The 11,063-nt window shown below is 41.3% G+C and overlaps 1 protein-coding gene across 2 annotated transcripts in view; it reads right to left on the minus strand.

Moving 5' to 3' along the window:
- Window positions 1-10,803, minus strand: part of GUCY2F (guanylate cyclase 2F, retinal) — a 52,571-nt gene extending 41,768 nt beyond the window's left edge. Inside the window, exons 1-2 of one of the 2 annotated variants that reach the window (XM_075259422.1) lie at window positions 10,514-10,803; window positions 1,485-2,325 (exon numbers count right to left, since the gene is read on the minus strand). In XM_075259422.1, coding sequence (XP_075115523.1) covers window positions 1,485-2,226 — 742 coding nt within the window. In that variant the 5' untranslated portion in view covers window positions 2,227-2,325; window positions 10,514-10,803. The remainder of the gene's footprint in view (window positions 1-1,484; window positions 2,326-10,513) is intronic. The other variant, XM_075259423.1, reaches the window with a different exon arrangement.
- Window positions 10,804-11,063: the final 260 nt, after the last annotated feature.

An 11,063-nucleotide genomic window follows, 5' to 3' on the forward strand; every position in this document is an offset into this window, starting at 1 on the left:
GCGGCTGTGATCAGGGGAGGGGGATCGGTAAGTGAGGCCACGGTCCTGCGAACCCCAGAAACACTGCTATTATTATACTTGAGGGTCTTTTCTGACCCCTGAGTATAATGATTGGAGGGCTAGGAGAGGTGAGAGAACATTAAAAATCACTGTTACTTGCCTCTCCTGCAATCCAGAAGGGTTCACAGACGTCACGTGGACCTGCATCATTATGTGTTACCATGTAAGCCTGGCTCACGTGATGTCTGGTCCATCATTGAAGATCCATGAGGAGCGTGCCGGAGCCCAGGAGAGGTAAGTAACAGTGTTTTTTATGTTTGTGGATAGATCAGCAGTATGAAAGTTCGATAAAACCTCTTTAAGTGTCTGTTATAAGCAGTATATTAATTTGTACCATCACGTCTAGTAAATACCGTGCTGGGGTACAAGTATATAATAAGTATATAATTGTTATCACATATTTATACTCTGTATACTTGATCAATGCACATCCTTATTATATAATGTGTATAATCCACATAGGCCGCTCCACTCATCAAAAGAAACGCAGGCAAATAGGATTTCACCACGCAGACCTCTGAATAATGAATCCTTATTTACGCTGGATAATGTTATCACCAATAGCCTGTTTTGTTAATTCCGATAACGGCCCCATTTCCATTTTAAAAAGTTGTTGTGACCAGAAGATGTACATGAGCCGCGTGCGGGATGAGAGTCGTATCACTGCCCGGGTCCTGGCTGCACTTCTCGGCCCCTCTAAATGCTGCACTACGTTGATCTAGGATGGATTGCTGGTCGAGATATTTTAGTGTTTCAGTGTATTAAGAGAATGACATGGTCAATAGAAAATACTTGCCAGTGTAGGTCTTATATAATATGACAAATGTCCATATATTCACATCTGCGCGGTCTGCTCTGCCGAGGCCTAAAAAATTGGAACCCAGGATGGAAGAAGATGCAGGGAGAGGCCGTTCCAAACGAAGATGGAGGCGGCGCGGGAGAGTTCTCTTGCAGCATTGGGGACGCCCCCAGTGCTGTTTGAGCGCTAGAGACCGCCTCCAGTGCTGCGAGAGAACTCATTTGCATACCGAAGAAAATCAGGATTTCTACTGAACAGCAGCACGGAGAAGACATCTAAAGGTAGGAGAAGAATAGCCTTTCTTAAGGCTATTCCTACGAGTTGGGTTTCCAATGATAGGATCCCTTTAAACAGTCATTTTATAGAAATATGCTAATGAAGTTCTGGTGCAATGGGGGCGTCAGAGCCTCAAAATTTGAATCTCGACCCTGTAGACTTTATTGACAGCTGTTGCCTATCCTACACCAATAGCACTGCTCTTTTTCATTCCTGCACATGAATCTGGCACCCCACTGACCTGAGGACCAAAGGAAAGGCCGCAAGATAGTTCTGGAAAAAACCCTTTAAGTAAATATATCCATTGCATATACAATGACTTCCAAGCTAGAAGAGAAAGCAGACTTACAGCGTAAGTTGTCAACTTTTCGGACTTTCTCCAGAATTTCCCGAGTACTCTTACCATCCACTCCCATAGACACGACTATTCCCACTGGCAATCCATTACTCCGAAGGGCATTTGCCACTTTCCTGCCAGTGTCCTTCCAAATGTCTTCATTGGATGAGATGACCCCGACATGAGCCCATTGAAAATATTTCATGACATTAAAAAGAACCCTGGTGGGAGAAGGTAGCGTCCTGGCAAAGGTGGGGAAACTTTTCACATTGTCCAGCTCATAGTTGATGCAGGCCCAAGAAAACACAGCTTTGTTCCAGTTTTTTCCTAGAAGAGTAGCAGCGTCGCAATATCCTGGATTGGAAGGGCCGATAAACCCTGACGCAACCACAGAGTACGTAAGGAAAGTCGAAAGAGCCTTTGAAGTTTGGCAATCTTCATCAAGTATCACATAGTTAAAAGACAGTCCCAAATCTAAGGTAGCATCCTTATTGATGCGTTCAATGGCTAACTTGGCAGCAACGTGTGGGAGGGCTTTGGAAAACAAGGGGTCACAGGTCCAAGGTCCAACAACACCCACTTTGTACGGCAGAGAATTTACCAGCTGTGGGAAACAGACAATAACCAAAATCGTCCAACAGAGAAGAACTTTGGATGGAAACGTTGAAAATGTAAGGTATTCGCTTTTAGTCCATTTTGGGTACCTGGTACATTTTAATACAAACCTCTGAAAAAAACAGGGCCGTTGTAGCATTGCCCTACAGCATGTATCTGTGTTAGCCAATGTAGAGATACGTCCAATTTCACTTTACAAGGGTCACAATATGGTTATCACTGCATATCCAGTGTCTGCCTGTGAACAAAGAACAGCAAGTATTAGAAAGCATACAACCTTCAATCGCGATAGGTATTCCTCTCAACCCCTATACACATGCAGACTTGACTTGGCCAGTTATCACTGGAAAAGGAGACGTAAACCATTACAAGACATCTCCTTTGCCCATGAGAACAAAGGATGAGACGTGCTGAAATTCAACCAACTATATATATCATCCCCCTATATCGCGTGTTGTGGAAAAGTCAGGAGGCCTCGTAGACTGGTCCCACCAAAATCTGACTTTTCTTTTAGGCCTCGTTCACATCTGCATTGGTATTCCATTCAGAGAGTCTGCATGGGGACCCCACGAACGGAATACCGAATGCAACTGCAAGTGCCGTGCAGGGAAAGCACATGGACCCCATAGACTATAATGGGGTCCGTGTGCTTGCTGCATGCTGCCTGCACGAATCTTGTGGACAGTAGAGTGTGAACTACTTTCCTATCCGTAGGATCCCTGCGGAGATCTGGCAGCAAGCACACGGACCCCATTATAGTCTATGGGGCCCAAGGGTTTCCTAAGGTAATCGCTTTTTATGGACCCCCTGAATGGAAACTGCAACGCAGACATGAACCTAGCCTAAGTTACTTTTCTTAACTAATCACGTGCATTTTCTTATCAAAGCGGTAGACCTTGGATGTGAATCTTTCTATTGGCAAAGAAGCGATCAGATAGAGTATGGCAAGAGCGCCCCCCACAGGCTCAGAACCTAAGTTTGTTAATCCTTTACAATGAATGAATAAATATATTACCACCTGCGTTCACCACAGCAACTATCTGACCTAGACAATATCTTCCATCTATATTCAAGGAATAGCATATGCGCAGCCCTGACCATAAAGATGTCTCGTCTATAGGATACTTTACCGTCTGAGTTCATATCATGCACTTTTTGCTTTAACATGATACACATTAATATTATAATTTGTTGCTGGGGTAATGACATCGAGTCGATTGAATTTTGTGTCTTTTAAAGGGTTACAGTAGCTCGGCATGCGTCAGCCTAGCTGGGATACAAGTAAACACGCCGCAAAATAAGACCTCAATGTAGTTACATTCAATTGCATTGGAGTTGCCGGAATATAGTGAATACAAATATTCTAAGGGATATGTCGTACAGCTGAGAAATAAAAAAAATTGGCACCATTATCCCATTTACTGAGTCTGCTGTGAAATAAATGTACGTCAAGCACCAACAGAACGGCGTCAATTTCTCCTCCCGAATGATTCACTAACGCGATTGTCTGAGCAGTCGTTTTTACATCTCCATTTTTATACAATTTACAAACTCTCAATATGTTTCTGCTGCCCTATTAATATGGGCAACTAGATTAAATATTACCTATGATGCCCCGGCGCCTGTAACCTGCTGTAATTCGCACAGGCCTGTAGGCCCTTGTTTCATGTCTCACCTATTTCTGTCACTCTCCATCAATGACTTCTTGGTCTACAGTGGAATTCTATTCATTAAAGTCAGAATTATTCCATTAAAATGTAAATGTGTATTGTACACAAGCATGAAACCTCAGGCCTGCGGGTCACTGGAGCTCTCGTGCATTGTGGCTTTATGATATTGAATACCCGGCGCAGGAATCAAAGCGCTCGCTCTATTTCATCCGATCGTCTTACAGACATCCAATCGCCAAGGCAAACAAAATTAAGGAGACATCTTAAACATTAACTCATTAAGGGGTAATACGTTTTTTTTCGGATGAACTGAACTTTAAGTAACTTTAAAAAGCGGCGCAGAATGTAAACGTGCGATTTAATTCTTATTAGAAATCAAGGTTTTGTTCATTTGTTAAAGGGATTCTAGAATTAGAATGTAAGGAATAGCCTTAAGGAAGGGGATTTATACAAGGTAGCACTCTGCTTCCATTTTTTGCTACAACGTATACCAAAAATAATAAGTAACATAGCTGTAAACATAATAACATAGCGGATGAGGTTGGATTTAAAAATAAGTCCATCGAGTCCACCCTATAGAACGACCATATTTTTTTTTTCTCCCTATCAGTATGTCTTTGTATAATGGGAAGAAATCCAGGCAAACACAGGGAGAACATACAACCTCCTTGCAGATGTTGTTCCTGGCGGGATTCAAACCCAGGACTCCAGTGCTGCAAGGCTAACCACTGACCTACCGTGTTGCCCCAGACCTACCATATTGATCCAAAGGTGGACACCAACTCCGAATAAGGCAATCATAACAAATCCCTGGATCAATGTCCCTTCCTAAAATATTGGATATTTTTACATTCAGATATGCCTCTCGGCCCCTCTTGAACTTGTAGAAGTTATAACACGACATCATCTTGGACGAGGTAAGTAGAAGACTAACTTCTATGACTAAGGGGGACGTCCACCCCGAAACGCGTTAGGGTTTTCTTTTAACGCATGCACTTAATTATTTTTTTCGCACGTTTTCCTGTATTTTAAATGGACCGAATTAAAGATTGGATTTTAGAACCTCAAGAGTGTTGCAAGCCGTCTCTTCTACTTACCTTGTCCAAGATGGTTATCCTCCAAGGTCCGGAGAGTATTGGTATGTGGTAAGAAACAGTCTTAACTTTTTACACGACATCATGTAGCAATGAGTTCTATAGTCTCTTATTGTAAAGGACGCCTTGCTTATGACTAGGTTAAAACCGTTTTAGGGTACCCTCGTGTCCCCAGTACAGGCCTTCGAGAGGTCTCTGTACTGTCCATTCATAGGTTTGTACATTGTCTATCAGTCGCCACAAGCCGTCTTTCTTTGCAAATTGTACAATCACATGCTTGACGTCCTGCCTTCATACTCTATTCCCGCCATCCTCTTACTTACCCTGGGCGTCCTCTCTAATTCAGTTAGGCCTTTGTTCTATGTACAGAACTTCTGTCGTCAATGTTTCAATGCATCAGGAGAAACAATTCTTAGAAGAACCTTCTCTACGATCAGGTGACCATATACACAGTGAAAATGTAGAGTATATTTGGTGCAATGTGGTGCATCTAGATTGGGCAAGAAATTTTTGACTTGCTAGACATGCGGGTTTGGAGTCCGAAAAAGGGGACATGGACCAAAAGTGAGTCAGAGTAAGCCAATAAAAAGGTGGTAGAAACTTAAACTAGACAGTTCTCATCCAGCATCAGCCACTGTGATAAAACTGACAAATTTTAAGACTGCTTATCTAGGGCTGAGTTCAAATCTGGTGCAGAAACCGACAAAAATCAGCAAATTTTGTATGGAGGATTTTTTTCTCTGCCACTCCCAGTGGACGCGCAGTGGATCCCATTGTCATCAATGGATCTGATGGCGTCCGTGGGTAACCGCTTTTTCAACAAACTGGTTTTCTGTTCTCCCCGAATGAAGGAGATCCTAGAGCTAATGTGAACCTAGAATCAGTTTACATGGTCTAAGTCATAGTAAAACTGGGCTAGAGCTCTCCAGAACTTACACAATTTTGATAAACCTTGGCAGTGATGTCTAATATTGAATTTAGATCTAAAATATTAGACTTCCTAGAAGACACGGAGCCAGCAAAAAATACTGCCAGAAAAATGTCACCAAAATCCGGTGTACAGGCACCACAGTCAATAGGAGCTTAACACATGTTTAGGCCCAGGCCCCGCGTAGTAGGCCGCAATGACTGTGAAACGTAGCATTTTTTCTCCATAGAGTTTTTTCGCTGCGTTTACGCAGAGCCGACTGCGCATGCACAGTAAATAAGCGGCCATTTTCTTATGGCCGCGGGCATGTGCAGTCGGCTCTGCCTGAGACCTAGAAGTTTGACCGCCGGTGCCGGAAGAAGATGCCTGAAGAAGATGGAGAGTTCTCTCGCAGCATTGGGGACGCCCCCAGTGCTGTTTGAGCGCTGGGACCCGCCCCCAGTGCTGCGAGAGAACTCATTTGCATACTGAAGAAATCCCGGATTTCTACGGAACGGCGGCGCGGAGAAGACATCTAAAGGTAGGAGAAGAATAGCCTTTCTTAAGGCCATTCCTACATGATATTTAATGATAGGATCCCTTTAATAGTCCGACCATGTGTGGGTAAATTTGCCATGATCATTTAATAGGTGAACATTCGAGAGGAAAAATTGTTGTCAGAATTGACTAATATAAAAAATAGTATTTTTTTTTTAAATATATAAAAATAGAAGCTCCTGCGCTTTCTGTTACTGGGCTGCCGTGTTTTTCTCCTGCGCTCCGATGACACGTATTGTTTCACTGATGTCATATGAGTCAGAGGCCATCACAACACAAGAAGGAGTGAGTGCACTTCAAGGCTGCCGCCGCCGCTGTCTATTAATAATATTCAATTGGACATTGATGTAAGCAGAGAAAAAACAGTAAAATCAAGGACAAAGTTTTGCAATTATTTGCGTGCAGGAGGGAGGACGGGGAAGATATTACCCAGGATACTTTGCAGTGTCTATTTTGGTTCCCCTTGCTGTTAAAGCTGAGGCTATCATGAACCGTCAGATCTAATCATGCCTAATCCCATTGTGTGTTCTCTTCTTAGTTGTGCTCTGTCACTTTGGATAATAGCGACAAAAAATAATAAGGAACCGGCGTTTAGGAGGTTATTTACTGGTCTATAGTGTAAGGAAGGGTTCCGGACAGCTCGATATCGGATACCAAGTTACCGACCGCTAAATCCTAATCACCGTCATAGATCGACCATGGAAAGGTTTTATTTCTATAAGGGTTTGGCGGTACAGACAGAGACGTAACCTCGCCAGCAGGTTGATCCTAATAGTTTATGATTTGTGTTCTTCATGTTTCATTAATCTTAACACGCCCAGACCGATCCGCTGTAAGAGCGCTATACAGAGTCATTCTTATTATTTCACGTTATGTCGCTATCTCCTGGACGCTGCTGAAGATTCCTGTCTCTTACTTTGTTCGTGCAGAGACACTACTGGGACCCTGCGGTTCACTTTCTGAGGCAGAACACGGTCACGTTCTCCAGACTCAGCACAATGATGTTGTGCCAGAGGAATGCTCTCAGAGCCCATGGCGCGGTACCGAACCGAAACTACAGACGCCGGAATTTCAAGAGATTTTATATCATTTAGCAAAACCTATTATCAGATTGCAGCCAATGCAGACGCTTTCCGATTTAAAGGGGAAACGCGGCATCAAAATAGGATGCAGAAAGCTACACAGGTATCAGTATAAGAAATGCAGCGTTTTTTGTTGCGTTTTTTAAGCCAAAGTCACGAAGTTCTTAGACTTTTCACTTCTTTTTAATTCTGGCTTTGGCTGAAAAAACTGCAGCAAAATCTGCAACAGAAAATGCTGAGTTTTTGTAACGTGGGGCCTCAGCGTAACACACTTTAAGGGTAAGGTCCCATGCAAAAAAAATGCTGCAAGAAAAACCGCAAGCTAAGCTGCAGTTTTCCTCTTGCTGCTTCCATTGTACCCAACAGCGTTTCCGTAGGTATAATTGACATAATTGACGCAATGGTTTTGGAAATCGCAGAATTTCCGCCGGATGGGGAACGCTTGATGGGTCCTTGTACTGTCCGATTTATTTTATTCTAGCTTTGCTGTTCGTGTAAGCTTTGCTATTTCTACCCTTAGAACTCAGATACAGGTTTTATATAAAGCCAGTCAGTAAAGTACAAGAGTATGAGGCATAGAACTGCTCATTGTTCATCCGGGTCATGGCATGCTAGATGTGAATGGTTAGGTACAGCAGGTACATCAAGCTACAGCTTTAGCCATCTGCATTCAGGAAACAGAGGCATTCATAAAGCTATTATACACAAATTTATTACATCTGATTGCAAAAAACTTATCTGTTCAGTTTACAGACCATAGACTATAGGGATTTATTAGAACAGGGCTTTTATAGAAAGTTCAAGGCCTGGTGCACAGAACCATAATACAATGAATCCTTTCATGTTATAGGTCGCACAGGGACATAAATGCATCCCCTATAGAAATCTGCAGGCCTGTACTGTACTGTATGTGCCTGTTCTGTATCTATATGACCCCAATGTTATCTTAAGGCATGAACTGGGGAGAATGGAGAAGGACAGATACTCCGCTTCCTCTATTCTGGTTTCACTTCCGATTTTGGCGTGAAAAACTCTATCAAAGCCTGATCAAACTTTGCACATGTTATTTAGTAATGTTCCTTCTAGGATACACCACATGGGCTGCTCATATATGAATGATATACGTCTAATTCCTAGGTCTATAAATCAGGATGTATCAACATGATATATACTGGTACTTATCTAAAGACGTATTCTTCTAAACCAGATTATAGGATCTATTATCCCCTCCCACGCTTCATGCTCTAGATCTGCAATGTAATACTGCTAAATACTGGAGTATAAGAAACAGAACGGACAATCTGACACATCTACTTCTATCATCGAGCAGTTAGCCCAAAATCCATCCCCTTCCTCTCCATGTTTGTGCTTCATTATCACAAGACCTTGTTGGTATTGACTCCATTGTCTCAGTATATACAGACAATCCCTATATTACATGACAACGAGGATAGGAAGTAGAATATTTGAACGATGAAATGGAAAGTTACACTATTGTACAAATGGCTACAACATGGCGGAACGGAAAGGTCCAAAGCTAATCGGAAAACTGTATTTGAATCTTGAGACTTGGGATCCAGCTGGAGGGAACCTCAAAATCTGTCTCACCATCATAGCCAAAACATCCAAAACCATCCTGGGCACTCGGATAACTAAGATTTGTTCAGTAGGGGAAAAACATAGAGGATCAGTTTTCTTGTGATCGACAAAACAGTTGATCGACGGCTCATACACTGATGTGCTCTCTCCGGTACCTACACATATCTATCTATCTATCTATCTATCTATCTATCTATCTATCTATCTATCTATCATCTATCTATCTATCTATCTCCTATCTATCTATCTATCTATCTATCTATCTCCTATCTATCTATCTCCTATCTATCTATCTATCTATCTATCTATCTATCTATCTATCTATCATCTATCTGTCTATCTATCTATCTCCTATCTATCTATCTATCTATCTATCTATCTATCTATCTCTCTATCTCCTATCTATCTATCTATCTATCTATCTATCTATCCATCTCCTATCTATCTATCTATCTATCTATCTATCTCTCTATCTCCTATCTATCTCCTATCTATCTATCTATCTATCTATCTATCTATCTATCCATCTCCTATCTATCTATCTATCTATCTATCTATCTATTTATCTATCTCCTATCTATCTATCTATCTATCTATCTATCTATCTATCTATAGGGATAGGTAGGAGATAGATAGATAGATAGATAGATAGATAGATAGATAGATAGATAGATAGATAGGAGATAGATAGATAGATAGATAGGAGATAGATAGATAGATAGATAGATAGATAGATAGGAGATAGATAGATAGATAGATAGATAGATAGATAGATAGATAGGAGATAGATAGATAGATAGATAGATAGATAGATAGGAGATAGATAGATAGATAGATAGATAGGAGATAGATAGATAGATAGATAGATAGATAGGAGATAGATAGATAGATAGATAGATAGATAGATAGATAGATAGATAGGAGATAGATAATAGATGGATAGATAGATAGATAGATAGATAGATAGATAGATAGATAGATAGGAGATAGATAGATAGATAGATAGATAGATAGATAGATAGATAGGAGAGAGATAGATAGATAGATAGATAGATAGATAGGAGATAGATAGATAGATAGATAGATAGATAGATAGATAGATAGATAGATAGATAGATAGATAGATAGAATAATACCGGTATGTGAAATCTTACAAGGATTTGGTTGGGTCTGTAACCTCTGTGTACCCAGAACCATGTGAGTATATATACAAGCACTGGCCTCTCGCTACGTGTTATACTTCATATATTATATACAGTATATATATATATATATGTATGACTAACCCTTCACATTCCAGCACTTGCAAACTTTCAGCTGATCGACTATATTACTTACAAGCTCAATGGAAATCAGAGATTCTAGGAAGCCTGGCCTACGGTTTATTAAAACAGAAGCACCTTCTGATCCCCCTACACAATATATAGGAACTTACATGGAAACTACTCTTTATTATTGCAGCGGAGTGCTCATTTATGTATATACAGCAGATATGTATATAACATGAAGCACTTACCTTTGTGTGTCCCGGTTGCTTAATATTTGCCAGCCTGAGAATTTGTAATGCAACCATTACAATGTATGTGCGTATGTCTTGGAGATGCTGTTAGGCCGGGTCCCCATGCTACCTCTCAGTACTACTCTATGCAGGGAGCTGCTATTACCATGGCCATTACATTTTCCGCACCACGTCCCAGGGCTCTCAGGCATTGGCAGCAAAGTAATATCATTGGGTTACCATAATTGAGATGTGTCATAAACCTTTCAAATCACTGTTCAGCATGTTGACCAAAGGCACGGATTAAGATTTACATAGGAATGACGCCTCAAATCCTTTAAACTGATCTACTCCCATCAGTGCTCACCAACGACCTATCTGTGACCTGCAGCGGGATAAGCCCCAGACCCCGGGACGTCTCTTACTGATCAGAACCTGGAAACGTTGGAGAATACTTTTTGGATTCTATGTAATATAACAATATTGACTTGCATTTGTCATTGTGTAGTAAGGTTAGTGTACGGCTAGCGTTTGCAGCAGGCTGTAAAGTGAAGCATTGTGTAATAGA

The sequence above is a fragment of the Leptodactylus fuscus genome, chromosome 11 (genome assembly GCF_031893055.1).
Source record: "Leptodactylus fuscus isolate aLepFus1 chromosome 11, aLepFus1.hap2, whole genome shotgun sequence".
Taxonomy (NCBI): Eukaryota; Metazoa; Chordata; class Amphibia; order Anura; family Leptodactylidae; genus Leptodactylus; species Leptodactylus fuscus.